The sequence below is a fragment of the Podarcis melisellensis genome, assembly GCF_964234715.1.
Source record: "Podarcis melisellensis genome assembly, chromosome: 11".
NCBI classification, from domain to species: Eukaryota; Metazoa; Chordata; class Lepidosauria; order Squamata; family Lacertidae; genus Podarcis; species Podarcis melisellensis.
The window spans coordinates 59,856,964-59,871,369 of NC_138543.1; the positions used below are offsets into that span (position 1 = coordinate 59,856,964).

At 47.5% G+C, this 14,406-nt stretch overlaps 1 protein-coding gene and 1 long non-coding RNA gene across 6 annotated transcripts in view; one reads left to right on the forward strand and one right to left on the reverse strand.

The window, feature by feature from the left end:
- LOC309379988 (maestro heat-like repeat family member 5) overlaps positions 1–14,276 on the reverse strand; it is a 37,435-nt gene extending 23,159 nt beyond the window's left edge. Inside the window, exons 1-12 of one of the 5 annotated variants that reach the window (XM_081929596.1) lie at positions 13,738–14,276; positions 12,034–12,404; positions 10,690–10,829; positions 10,270–10,383; positions 7,585–7,701; positions 6,539–6,649; positions 4,861–5,001; positions 4,222–4,341; positions 3,454–3,533; positions 3,152–3,287; positions 1,018–1,113; positions 35–139 (exon numbers count right to left, since the gene is read on the reverse strand). In XM_081929596.1, the coding sequence (XP_081785722.1) occupies positions 35–139; positions 1,018–1,113; positions 3,152–3,287; positions 3,454–3,533; positions 4,222–4,341; positions 4,861–5,001; positions 6,539–6,649; positions 7,585–7,701; positions 10,270–10,383; positions 10,690–10,829; positions 12,034–12,404; positions 13,738–13,889 (1,683 nt within the window). In that variant the 5' untranslated portion in view covers positions 13,890–14,276. Of the gene's footprint in view, positions 1–34; positions 140–1,017; positions 1,114–3,151; positions 3,288–3,453; positions 3,534–4,221; positions 4,342–4,860; positions 5,002–6,538; positions 6,650–7,584; positions 7,702–10,269; positions 10,384–10,689; positions 10,830–12,033; positions 12,405–13,120 lie in introns of all 5 variants that reach the window. The other 4 variants (XM_081929595.1, XM_081929594.1, XM_081929597.1 and 1 more) reach the window with 4 other exon arrangements.
- Positions 77–596, forward strand: LOC309380241. Its single transcript, XR_014172757.1, has 2 exons — positions 77–190; positions 367–596. It is a non-coding gene; the product is annotated as an uncharacterized lncRNA (long non-coding RNA).
- Positions 14,277–14,406: the final 130 nt, after the last annotated feature.

The following is a 14,406-nucleotide window of genomic DNA, read 5'->3' on the forward strand; positions in this document are numbered from 1 at the left end:
TATGAAATTGCAACGTTAAGCCTTGGTCACTCACATCAAAGTCCAAATGCTCGGAAACATATTTCATTAAAAAGCTGGTGCTCTTGACAGCTCTTTCGCGCTCATAGATTTTTGTGGAGTCAATCCAGCCATTTGTGTGCTGCAAGAGAGAAATCATCATCATCACATGGAAGGACAACCATTAATCTGGGTTTGCAAATTCACAAAGCTTCGGCTACTGGCTGGATCAATCATGCCGGGACCATAGAGGGGACAAATTTCAAAAAGGGGTTGTTTTGTAAAGGAGAAAGTTTGCAGCAATTTGTTCTACTTTGTTGTTGTTGGTGGTGGTGGTGTTGTTTTATACCCCACCTTTTTCTCTGACAGGGACTCCAGGCAGCTTACAAACAAAATAAGAACAACTTGAGATATAGAAAAAAGAAGCCATTAAATGAAACACATTGAACATTAATAGAATTAGAAATTAATTGGCTCTTGGTTTGTTTTTGTTTTATTGTGTATTTTGTGTTCTCATTTTGTATTTTCATGTTGTGAACCGCCCTGCGATCTGTCATTTGTGTGTGTGTGATATTTACAATAATACAACATACATCTCACCACAGCCATAGTCCTGGAATGCAGGAAGCATCCTTGGACCAAGCCCAGCCATTGATCCACCAACCTTGGTGCTGGCCACAGGTAATGATGATGGGCAGTTGGCCCTTCGGGGTTTTGGACAGAGAGTCTTTTCCCAGCCCCACCTGGAGATGCTGAGAACTGAACCTGGGACCTTGAGCATGCAAAACAGAAGCTCTACCCCTGAGCCACGACCCTTCCCCTAATGCCATCAGCAGCAGAGGACATCTCTTTGAAAGGAAACGGATGTGTGCCTTGCACAAGCCTTCCTAGCAGAACAGAGGCCCAGTTCACCCTCAGCATCCACAACCATGAGTGGGCCACAGACGCCCCCCCCCCCTGCAATCATTTCAACAGGATCTTCTGCCTCCCCCTGCTCTGACATCTTGGGGGCTCCCTTACCACTAATATATCCTGCAGCGCCTCCAGAGAGGGGGCCTCCGACAGCAAGCTGGTGAGCATGTTGAGGCAGGCGTTGACCGTCTGCTGATAAAAGTCCTGGAAGGAGAGAAGCAAAAGCAGTTAAAAGCTGAAGACCCCCCCTGGAAATCCCATGGGCTCTGGAGCCTTCTAGTCCAGCATCCCCTTTCCACAGGGGCCAAGCAGATGACCCAGTGGGAAACCCGCAAGCAAGACATGAGCTCAACAGCCCCCTCCTGCCTTGGAGGTTTTTAAGCAGAGGTTGGATGGCCACCTGTCACGATTCTATGGTTCTATGCTGACTGGGGCCAATGGCAGAACATCTGGAGAAGCACACATTCTTCAACTCTATTTCTTTATAAAGAAAGAAGTCTTTTTGCAGCGCGTAGCCAGAATGAGAAAAGAGGGAAAGAGCCACAGGAGGGCTGTTGTGGTAAGACTTTATTTCTATACCACCTGTCCATTGCCCAGGTGAGGGAACACCTTTCGAATGGCACACAGAATCAAGAGACTCACAGCAAGCTTCAGTATATTAGGGCTACTGCAATAGGGCAGCCTTGCCCACCAGCTGCTCAGCAAATTCGTAACAAAGCTTATGCAGGGGTTCAAACACAGTGCACAAAGAGTCATAAAGATCAAACGTTCTTTGACATACATCAAGAAAGGTTACAGGTCATACAGGACTCCACACTGGGCTCAACTTCCTTGGGGTGTCCCAAACCATTTGGCCCTAACTATTGTACTTTACAATAGTTAGGGGACGCGGGTGGCGCTGTGGGTAAAACCTCAGTGCCTAGGACTTGTTGATCGCATGGTTGGCGGTTCGAATCCCCGCGGCGGGATGAGCTCCCGTCGTTCGGTCCCAGCTCCTGCCCACCTAGCAGTTCAAAAGCACCCCTAAGTGCAAGTAGATAAATAGGTACCGCTTTATAGCGGGAAGGTAAACGGCATTTCCGTGTGCTGCGCTGGTGCTGGCTCGCCAGAGCAGCTTCGTCACGCTGGCCACGTCACCCGGGAGTGTCTTCAGACAGCGCAGGCTCACGGCCTCTAGAGCGAGATGAGCACACAACCCTAGAGTCGGACACAACTGGCCTGTACGGGCAAGGGTAAAGGTAAAGGCACCCCTGCCCGTACGGGCCAGTCTTGACAGACTCTGGGGTTGTGCGCCCATCTCACTCAAGAGGCCAGGGGCCAGCGCTGTCCGGAGACACTTCCGGGTCACGTGGGCAGCGTGACATCGCTGCTCTGGCGAGCCAGAGCTGCACACGGAAACGCCGTTTACCTTCCCGCTGGTAAGCGGTCCCTATTTATCTACTTGCACCCGGAGGTGCTTTCGAACTGCTAGGTTGGCAGGCGCTGGGACCGAGCAGCGGGAGCGCACCCCGCCGCAGGGATTCGAACCGCCGACCTTTCGATCGGCAAGTCCTAGGCGCTGAGGCTTTAACCCACAGCGCCACCTGCGTCCCTTTCGGGCAAGGGTACCTTTACCTTTATTGTACTTTAACCTCCATTGCCATAGCAATCAAATCTTCAGTGGGGGCTGTTGTTGTTTATGGAGAAGGCCTTGTGGCAGCTGCCTCACTGCAAGGAGGGAGGTTACAGGGAAGCAGGCAGAGGGCCTTCTCGGTGGTGGGGCCCACCCTGTGGAACACCCTCCTATCAGATGTCAGAGAGACACATAATTATACTTCCTTCTGAAGACATCTGAAGGCAGCCCTGCATAGGGAAGCCTTAAATATTTGACGTCTTGCTGCGTTTTAATTTTTTGGAAGCCGCCCAGAGTGGCTGGAGTAACCCACTCAGATGGGCAGCATATAAACAAGCAAACAAACAAAATTAAATGCAGCGTAGGAGGAAGGCATGAGAGTCACAAAATGCAGGCAAGCAGGAATCATTTGTGGCTGCATTCTAGCCAAAGGTTAAAGGCAGTTAATATTGAAACATGATTAAAATAAAATAAAAAACACACCCAAAGTCTCTGGTTGTTACATCATTGTGATGGGTCAAGTGTCTGTGTTTGTAGCTTACACGGCCCAGACTCTCTGCCCTCAAATCCTTTAACCTGGCAACCCCATTTTCCTCCATTCATATCCCTAGAAGCAGAAGGTCCAGTCACCTGGCTCTGTGATGATTGCGTGGGACTCCCGGCTTTGAGTTTTGTAAGCTTCAAGGACGGCAATGAAAACACCTTCTTGATGCTTTTCTTAACTAGCTCAGACCGAAGCATGGAGTCCATAGGTGGTCTCACGGCACTGAAGAGGAAAGAGAAAGGAGAGGAAATGATCAGCACCCAGCAGTTCCTGGTGAGGAAATATGCACTGTGTCTGGCCAATGTCAGAGTATGGCAAGGGAAGGGCCAGGAATAGGTGGGGCAGGGACAAGCTGTAGGGAGACTGAGAAGCACCTCCCCGGACTTACGTCATGCAACTGATGGTGATGATGGCATGGTGCAGGACAGAAATGGAGAAAGATCCCAGCGGCTCCTCTTCAATGACTTCCTGTTGTGGGGAAGCATACAGCACGTCAGAGACCTGGAGGCACCATCACTGCCACCCCCACTCCAAGCCCTGACTTGTGCTCTCTCTCTCCAGCCCAGCCCACTGGACAACACCTTTGCAGTTGGCAAGTGGGTCCTCCCAGGGGAGAAGAGTGGGCTTCCTGGATCTGGGAATCCAATGCATCTTTCACCTGGACAGAGCTCTACCTCCTAAGAACATAAGATCAGCCTTCTGGACCAGGCCAAGGGCCCTTCTAGTCCAGGATCCGGTTCTCACAGCAGTGAGAAACCAGGGAGCAGACCATGAGCCCAAGAGCCCTCTCCCCGCCTGTGGCTTCCAGCAACGGATGTTCAGAAGCCTGCCTTCCTTCCTCTGTGGAGGTAGAACATAGCAATCATGGCCAGAAGCCATGGACAGCCCTCTCCTCCTGAGAGAACCTAGCCTCTTTTCCTTAGGCACTGGTGACATCCTGCTGAGGTTGCCACAATGTAGGACTGCCTTGCAAGAGGGTTTGGAAACTTGAGCTGGAGCAGAACGTGACCACCCAGAAATGGTTTGGGGCCAGATGGTCAGAACTTGCAACCCTCATATTTTACCAGAGCTAGACCTACACAGCAATATATAAAAAAACCGCTCTGGAAAAAAACCCCAGGAGATTCCCCTCTTTTTTTCTTTTTTCTTTACTCACAATGATGCAGATGGTGAGCTCCGCTTTGTGTGGAAAGATGACATGTCCCACATTCGTTTGCACAAGCGCCTTGGTTGTTAGAATGGCTGCCTTCATAAGGCCCTTTTTCAGAGCCTCGTCCTAAAAGGAGAAGGAATTTTATAAAATTGAGATTGAATCAAAATCACAAGGAAACATAAAGCCACACTGACCCTAACCCTAATTCGAATCCTTACCCTAACACGAACCCAATCCTAATATTAACCCTAAGCCTAACCCATAAATGGTCTCGTTAGAGAGTAAAATTCAGGTTAAATTGCTGTCTTAGGGGTTGTTTTTAAAAGTCTGGAGCGGATTAATCCATTTTGCATTACTTTCTATGGGAAAGCGCTCCTTGGTTTTGGAACGTTTTAGTTTTAGAACGGACTTCCATAACAGATTAAGTTTGAGAACCAAGGTACCACTGTGATACCCCATTTGGTCCTAGGTGTGGAGTCAGTATACACCCCAGTCTACAACCCTTCGGTGGATGAAGCCAGAGACTCTGCCCTAGGGCACAGTCTGGAGGCATGTGGTGCAAGGATCTTGGCGGAGTTCAGGAGGTCTGCTCAGTGCCAAGAGAACAAACAACAGGAGTCTGTGGGAAAATGAGAGCCATACCTTCCTGGTGTTCTGGAATTGGAAGAGGAGCTCTGCCACGATGAGCTCGATGAAGCGCAGGAGGTCCTCAGGCCGCGCCCCAAGAGCCATCTGCCCGTAGCAAAGCATGATGGTGATACTGGCGTTCCTCTCCCCTGTATTCTGGAGGGAAAGGGTGGGGAAAGTGAGTTTGGGGCAACACGCGCCTGGGTTTCATTTCTCTTGGCTCCTTTGAACAAATCACAGTGAATATTAACCATCGTTTGGGGCGTTTGAAGTAACACTTGATGGAAAGAAAAGGTTCTGATCTCCTTCCAGCTGGGTTGGAGGAGAAGTGGAGAGATGGGGGCACACGACCCCATGGCCCCCTCAGGTTATGGAACTGTTAGATCCACACGCAGTTACTATGCCTTTGTAATAATCCACCTTATTTACAAATATATGGAGGTGAATGGGCCCAACTTAGTCATGCTCATTATATTCAATGGGTCTACTCTATTTTTTTTAATTAATTTTTTATTAATTTTCCAACACAGATTACAAACAGAACATCACACACACATAAACAAACAAAACATATAAACATGTATAATTTCAAGACCTCTTTTTCATTAACCTTACTTCCCAGACTTCCCCTTACCTCCCCTTTTCTGCATCCCTGTTTTAAAATTTCTTCAACAACCCCTCACACCAATTAACTGATTACTTATTTTCTTTTTTAGCTTCTTCTCATACTTAATCAATTACAGCTGTAATTCTATATTTTCCTTTCCCTTGACATTTTAGCACTCATTAATTTTACAACAGTTCTTAAGATATACTTTAAATTTCTTCCAATCTTCTTCCACCGTCTCTTTTTCTTGGTCACAGATTCTGCCAGTCATCTCCGCAAGTCCCATGGGTCTACTCTAAAGCATAGTTGAATGGGGCCAGCAGGCACTCCCATAAGGCAGATGGACCCTTGTCCAAGAGCAACTCTGGCAGCTCCGCTGCCCCGGGATGCACCCCATTTTCAAAAAGCTGGTTGCAGCTGAAACCTCTCCCCTCTTTCTCTCTGCCTCTCCCAACCTGCCGACTGCCTTCTCTCTTGGGTTTTGCTCCCTCCCCTCAGTTGGAGAGGTGTCCCCTCTTCCAAACTCTAAGAGGTTCTTCATTCAAAACTTTCGGACAGTGGAACACTCTCCCTCGAGAGTTTGTGAACTCTCCTTCGTCGGAGGTTGGAGGACCATTTGTCAGGGATGCTTGAGCTGAGATCCCTGCATTGCAGGGGGCTGGACTAGATGACCCTTGGGGTCCCTTCCGACTCTAAAACTCTGTGATTCTATCATCTATGGTAACCAAGAGACAACCCCCCCACCACCAAAATTAGCTTCCACTATTGAAGAAATGCCAGCCAACCATCTGACAAACAACAGCCGAGTTTGAGGATGCCAGTTCTAGATAATAGGAACCCAGAGGCTGTTTCGTATGCTTTGGTGTGGGTGTAGATAGCCACTAAAGACCCAATCTGCCAGGATCTTCTCAACCTGGTGCCCTTCCGATATTGTTGTGCTACAACTCCCATTGTGTCTAACCATTGGCCATGCTGTCTGGGGCTGATGGGAGTTCCAGTTCAAAACACACAGATGGGGAAGGGGACCAGGTTGGGGGTGGCTGACCTACACTCTTGCAATGCTCCTTCCTCGTTTGACACCCTTACCTCAGACATCTCAATCTTCCTTGTAATGACTCCATGGCCGAAATCACGCAGCGCCATCAGCATCTGAGATAAATGGCAGTATGAAGCCACACCGACAGCCTCAGAAATTCCCTAGGGAGAATGATGCACGTGTTATAAAGGAAAAAACTGCTCCTTTTCCCTTATGGGGTACCCAAGAGCCCATAGAGTCCTTTTGTAGGTTCTCTATCGGTAGGAGAAGATAACAGGCCAACCAGAGAATCTTGAGAAGCAAAGCAGCTAGTAAGCCTGATCTTTATTGATCTGTTGCAACAGGGTGCTCACAACCACACGCAGGAGGCAGGAGGGACCCCATACAATGACACGCAAGATATTTTGAATTTGCCCACCCTGGAGCCCAAGACCCGCCCCCCATATATCATACATACATCAGAGAAGGGGAGATCCACAACAGAATCCTGTCTGACACAAAACCTGTTGGTGGGGTTACCTGGCTGCTAATGGGTTTACCTGGACAGCCTGGCTATTCTTTCGTGATGAAAACTACGGTACTTAATTCCTGAGTCCAGGTCACAGGCTCGCTCTATTCATATCTTAAATGTGCCCTTATGGCAGGATTTGTGAGCAAAGAGACAATGGGGAGGTTTTTCTCATTTCCTCCCTCCTTGCAGAGAAACATTTGAGGTCAGTTTGGGAGAGACAAAATGGTTACAGGACTTTTTCCTGTACTGTTTCAGACATGCGGTTTATGTATTTATGTATGTGCTTGCTTGGTACATTTATTTTATATCTTAGACCGTATCATTCTCATAACACACGTCAATCTCCACTTTCAGAAACAATATTTGAGAAAAGGATTGCTATCTTTCAAAATTTGCACTGGTAATTTTGTGATGCAGTCATCCAACCAATGTTTGAATAAATGCGTATTTTGGGGGAAAGTGTTGCATTAAAAAAAATGTACAGAAATGTGTTCTATTAGTGGGATCTGCTGGCACAAACGTGTACATTTGTCAAAACCGTGTAGCACTGCCTAGGACTTTATGGGAACACAGGAATTCACTCACCTCTCTGACTGTTTCCTCTTCAAGTGGCAACTTTAGAAGTAAGTGCAAGTATAGGTGGACTGTTTCTTTGTTCCTGGAATCCCGCAGTTTGAGTCCGTAGTATCTATAGAGGGCATTCTAAGGGTTGAGGAAGGTTTCGGTGAGTCACAGTGAGGAGACCCCACCAGGTACATAAACTGCTTTTCGAAAACCAAAGAATTTCAATTTTACCTTCTGAAAATGTCAGGTAATGCTAAATATAATAATAATAATAATAATAATAATAATAATAATAATAATAATAATAATAATAATAGATTGCAAGTACTAGACAATTGTTTTAACTATTTGTATACAATTTGTTTGTTTTTTGATAGATATTTATTAAGGTTTTAAAAATTATATTAAAAACAAAACATAACAACAATACAATCAAACACAAACAAAAAAAAACCAAGTATAATTTCATTACCTTATTTTCTTATACCTTACTTTCCCGACTTCCCCATACCTCCCCTCTCTGTATTCCAATTTCTATTTTATTAATTCAGCAAATCCTTTCCCTTAATTTCATTTAGTTTTTAACCCTCCTTTTCTTACTACTTATCCAATCCGGCTGGAAACCACACAGTTTCTAAACCAACGTCATTCTAACATTCATTAACTTTGCAATATTTCTTGAGATAGTCCTTAAATTTCTTCCAATCTTCTTCCGCTGTCTCTCTCCCCTGGTCTCGGATTCTGCCAGTCATTTCTGCCAGTCCCATATAGTCTATCACCTTCATCTGCCATTCTTCCAAGGTGGGTAGATCTTGTGTCTTCCAATACTTTGCAATGAAGATTTGTATACAATTTGAGGCATAGTTTACTTACCACACAAAACTAAGTTATATAATTTACCCACAATATCTTCTGAATTCCCAAGTCATGCTACAAGTCTTTAGTACCCCTCATTTGAGGAATTTGAAAGTTGAAAAGTTCAACATGTCCTAATTGCTCTGCCTCCACTGCTGGAGGCAGGAATACTTCTGAATCCCATTTGCTGGAAACTGCAGGAAAGGTTACGGCCTCTGTGTTCAAATTCTGCTTTCAAGTCTCCCATGGACATCTGGTTGGCCACTGTGAGATATGGATGCTGGACTGTGCAGGCTGCTGGTCTTACCCAGCAGGCTCCTCTTTCATTCTTACAACACACTTTTGTTCTAGATGCACTAAGCCTAGGTTCTTCCCACTTTTTAAGAAAACTAATACCTGCACCCGCAGCCTCTTATGGGTCTCCCCATCCACCCTGCATGACTGAAATTGGGAGAGGGTGTTCTCTTTTCTGGCACCCCACCTACGGCACAGTTGTTGGTTGCCAAGAGAGAGGAGGGAAACCTGAGCGGCAGGTTGCATTCAGACGACCTCCTTGCATTCCCTGCGGGGACAGCCAGAAGAGGCAGAGTTGGTCAGCCTGCTCAAGGAGGGAGATTGCCAAATGTGTCAGCATCGCCCTTGAGCCAGTGCCAGTAACTGGACTCATGCACTTCAGCCCCGACTGGGCTAGGCGAGCTGGGTAGCACTTCCAGAGACCACCTTCTGCACAGGAACAGGTCAAAGTGCTGTGGACTCACAGCTTAGAGTTGTGAGCACCGGATTCACTTCCACAAGTAGACAGTCGTCACACAGCAGAGTCTAGCAGAGTATATAAACAACTCGGAGAGCAGCTCTGTAGAATAACTTCTTTTATTCTATCTACAACTACTATACAACTATATACAGAGCTTAATGAGGTCTAAGCATAAATGAATGCTGCACTACACTGAGTGTCTGCAGCTGCTCTTAGCAGCAACCTTATCTATACACACAATCTCTAACACTCAGTCTCTCTCTCTCCGACACACTGACTGAGTGACTGACTTGGTGCTGGAGTAGAATAAGTAGAGAGCAGAACACGCCTCTTTCTCTCTGGAGAATCAGCAGACTCATCAGGAGATTCTTGGATATGGGAGGGGTGAAATCTCCTCAAAACGCTCTGTCCCTCTCTTTTCCCAAAGGGGGAAAGGGGGAGCCAATTGCTGTGTACCCTCGAGCTCAGAAGAAACCAGAGTTCCATCTGCACCAGACATTAAAAGCACCCTCACGCCCCATGAATGGTCTTGCTTCCCCCACAGAACCCTTGTTCAAAGCTTCTTAAAATATCAACATTAGATCAGGGTTTCCCAAACTTGGGTTTCCAGCTGTTTTTGGACTACAACTCCCATCACTCCTAGCTAGGAGGACCAGTGGTCAGGGACGATGGGAATTGTAGTTCAAAAACAGCTGGAGACCAGATTTTTATGGCCCTCTCTAGCTTGTCCCTCAGGTTCTGAGTGTGCTAAGCAGGAGTGGGGGGGGATGACCTCCCACGCTCCGTGAAGAAAATGTTTTGCTGGAAGTTTACCCTTCCAACAGGAGGTCATTCCAGGTGATTTGTGTTCATGTTCAAGCCAAATAACCAAAAGAGGGAAAGGTGGAGGTTTTGCTTGCTGACGCTTACTGAGGAAGCCTGCACTCTGATTGGCTTGGTAGTTCTGAGGGAGCTTTGCCTCTGAATGTTTTGTTCAGTGTCTCGCTGCTATGTACAAGGCCTGTGCTAAGAAAGAAAGTAAGACTTCTCTGTTCTTCTTTCCTCAGATTGTATGCTGCCCACCCTACCCGGTGTCATCTATGATACTCAGAACTTACCTTCTCATGTCCTGACTTAGAGGTCTTCTGCTGGCCAGGGACTGCTGCTCTCAGGTTTGAGGCAGCTGAATCCTGGGACAAGATAGTCGATTTTCTGTGGATACTGGAGGTCTGCTTTTAAAGTCGGAAAGAAAAGGGAATGAAATTAAGAAAAGTGTCATTTTTTTTGGCTAGAGAACAGTTGCCATTTATTTGCCACTTGTCTTCTCTTAAAAAAATATGCATGCCTAGAAATAGACTAGACTAGAAATATCTTAATTATCTGTCTATGCATTTCTAACAGTATAACCAAATCAGTAGTTTTTGATATAACTGCAAAAACCAACTCTGAACATTTATTATTCCCAAAATCTTACTGGCTAGTGATTTGAATCATGATTTGAATTGATTTTATTTAAATCTACCCTGCATCACACACACCTGGGGAGCTGGCTGGAGGTGTTTGAGGATGGTGTCCAAAATCTCCCGCTCATCCATCATCTCCAAAGTCTCTCTGAGCGACCTTCCTCTCAGCAGCTTTTTACCCGCCCACAAGTATCCAAATTTCTCATCTGAGAGTTCTTGAGAAAGAGAGAGAGAGTTGAGTAAAAGAGGCAGAGGAGAGGGAATGGTCAGTTCTTTGTCCAGTTGCTCCTTCCAGATGGGATTCAATGGCACGTCAGCAGAGTCAGGTCGCTCAGTTAAAGCGATTTGCACAACGAACCTACTTCCCGCTCCACAACCGACTCCAAATTGGACATTTTTCGTGCTGGGAAAAGTGACAGCGAAACTAGAATGCAAAGTGGGAGCTAGCATTTGCTTGACGTGACATTGTCTCATCTCCCTGCGAACGAATCGGAACGAGCGCTCAGTCGCGGACCTCATTCAACATCCTCACAAACTTTGGCAAACGGATTCGGACGAAGGTTCAGGAAGCAGGTCATGGGGAAGGGGCCACAGAACGGCTGCATCGGCTCAGTTCCTCGGACCAGCAATGGCAGCCCCAAAGGGCAGCCGCACCATGTCATCTCTGCATGCTTCAAATGGCACCACCTGGTGTCTATCATACTGGTGTCAACTTTCAGGGGAGGGGTCTTTCTGGGGTGCTGAGGGTAATTTCCAGCCCTCATCAGGGACCTCCTAATGAAAGAGCTCCCCACGGCTCCTAGTACTACTTAGTCGTTGCTCTTCACTGTAAACTCCTGTATATCCAGAATTACAAGACACTTCCCACATGTTGTGGCACAGAGCCTGTGTGTACGTTCCATGCACCCTGGACTTCTGCTAGGACAACTGGGCTTCCCCCACCCTCTCTTCTCCCCATATGCCCCCAAGCACCCCCTAATTGGCTCAGGGATAGGCAGGTGAACCCCCAGAACAAAGCATGCAGAGGGGAAGGAGCGGGTAGGTTGTCCCGCCAGGAAAGCAGAAATGTCTGAGCTAATGTAGCAATCTGCTTAGCGCTGTGTTGAATTTGTCCCCTTTCACCAAACTGGGAAAAATGGTTTCTGGAAAGTGCAGATAGCGGATGCATGCCATAACTGAGAAGGGGTCATAGAACATTAGCGTTTGAAGGGACCTGCGGGGTCACCTAGTCCAACCCGCAGCAATGCAGAACACAACAGGGGCAGCCACCTGGAAGTCCCTGCTCCATGTTACACGCCTCTTAAAAAGGAGGGGTGGGGTGGGTGGGACTTGCGCCCAGAGATCAAGAGAGACCCCGGCCTTGGATGACGCAGGCCTTGCCAAGGGGAACCCGAAAGGGATCTGGTTCTGCCTACTCACCTGGGAACACTGGCCCAGAATCCTCAGGGCTCTTCTTTTTCCCCAGGGACAACTGCCGCTGCTGCCTGGAGTCCTGCCTGCTGCTGACTGGCTGAACAGTGCTGATCTGACGCTGGACCAGCTCTGGGAAGACTACCGGAGGGGCCTGAGATTTCCTCCTGGCCTCCGCAGGTGACTGGGAAGGTTTCACCAGCATGGGCAAGAGCTGGGAGGTTCTCCGGCCAGCCGGGTCGTGGGTGGCACTCTGTTGCAGACTAGATGACGGGGCCTCCAGCTTATCCCGCTGCCCCTGGTTGCTTTCCTGGATGTTTTCATTACTTTCCTGGTCCTTCTTTTTCAGGCCCCGGAGCTTCTTCAGGAAGGAGGTCATCCTGCAAGAGAGGAAATGGCCCCCTGGTTGTTTTGCTCTTTGGAACCCCTTTGGACCCCCCCTTCCTTTCACCACTTGAGGGGCAGCAAGCAATCCCTCCCTATTGCTTCACGCCAACCAATCTCCGTGGTGCGAGATTCCACGGGTTCCTGGCATTTACCCAGGCTTGTGTTTCCTTTTGGGATTGAGGGGCAGCGGAGACTGTGATGTCTTGAGGATTTGTGGTTTATTTACACATCTATGCCTGAGGCTACGATGGAGGGGTTCACAGCATCGACACCCCAAGAGGGTCTTATGTCTCCCATAGTCGCAGAGTGTCAGGCTAGAGCAGCAAGAAGAAGGTGACTGGGTTGGTGTGCAACAAGGGGTAGGAACTGCTTGCTGCAACTCAAGTGGTGAAAGGAAAGGCACTTTGCATATGTTCAGAGGCCTCCTTCCCTTCATTAGTTCTCCTGTCCCAAGACTGAGATTCTTTAGGGCTGGAAACACGTTCTGGGGCTAAGCGACGGCAACTCCTGGAGCAAATGGGATCCAAACTTCATAGAATCTCACTATCATGATGGGCTGTTATTTGGCCAACCCGACAATTTATTTTATTCCTTTAGGGAATAAAATACTCAAAAAAAGGAAAGTATCCAGGGCAGTTAACTAACAATCTGTCAGAATGAAGGTTAGCAACCAGAGGCAGCCAGTTTGAATGCGCAGGAGTTATTTTACCTGATATTCTCCTTCGCCTCTTTGTGATCCGTAATCTTCAGGGGGCAAAAGGAAATAAAAACTCTCTGATAATGTGGCTCCTCCTCACCAGCGTTGCTAGGGGCCCCCAAGCCCCTGGAGACGTGAGGTCACAGCATTATTTATGGCAACATCAGGAGTGCAATGATGTCAGTGGAAAGGAGACCTCTTGCTCACCTGGCCTGGGACAATGGGCCAGGGGTGTGCAGGTGTGGCCTTGCAGTTTCACTGAGGTCCCCCTGGGTTTTGCTGAATCCAAAAGCCGTGTGAGATTTTTTGGCCAAGCAGGTCAAGGCAATATCATTGTTGTATTTATTAAAGAAAAGTAAATTCATCAAATTTCTATGACACCCTTCATCCAAGGATCATATGATTGTTTCACCTCTGCACTCTAAGTTATAGGTGGCCTTCCTCTCTTGCCAGCATTGTATATAGGGGTGAAAAATGCCGGGCTTGAATTTATTATTAGAATGATCACATATTTATTTTCCTGACGGGGACTCAAGGCAGCTCACGGATGAAAATAAGACAAGCTAAAAATATTGGGGCCAGGCGGGAAAATCAACAACTAAAAAGCAATTAAACACTGGTTGAATTACTTCTGTGTGTTGTTGTTGTTGTTTAGTCGTTTAGTCGTGTCTGCCTCTTTGCGACCCCATGGACCAGAGCACGCCAGGCACTCCTGTCTTCCACTGCCTCCCGCGGTTTGGTCAAACTCATGTTGGTCTCTTCGAGAACATTGTCCCACCATCTCGTCCTCTGTCGTCCCCTTCTCCTTGTGCCCTCCATCTTTCCCAACATCAGGGTCTTTTCCAGGGAGTCTTCTCTTCTCATGAGGTGGCCAAAGTATTGGAGCCTCAGCTTCAGGATCTGTCCTTCCAGTGAGCAGTCAGGGCTGATCTCCTTCAGAATGGAGAGGTTTGATCTTCTTGCAGTCCATGGGACTCTCAAGAGTCTCCTCCAGCACCAGAATTCAAAAGCATCCATTCTTCGGTGATCAGCCTTCTTGATGGTCCAGCTCTCACTTCCATACATCACTACTGGGAAAACCAGAGCTTGAACTATATGGACCTTTGTTGGCAAGGTGATGTCTCTGCTTTTTAAGATGCTGTCTAGGTTTGTCATTGCTTTTCTCCCAAGAAGCAGGCGTCTTTTAATTTTGTGACTGCTGTCACCATCTGCAGTGAGCATGGAGCCCAAGAAAGTAAAATCTCTCACTGCCTCCATTTGGCCCTTCTGTAGCGGGGAATGAATGGAGAGCAGGTACT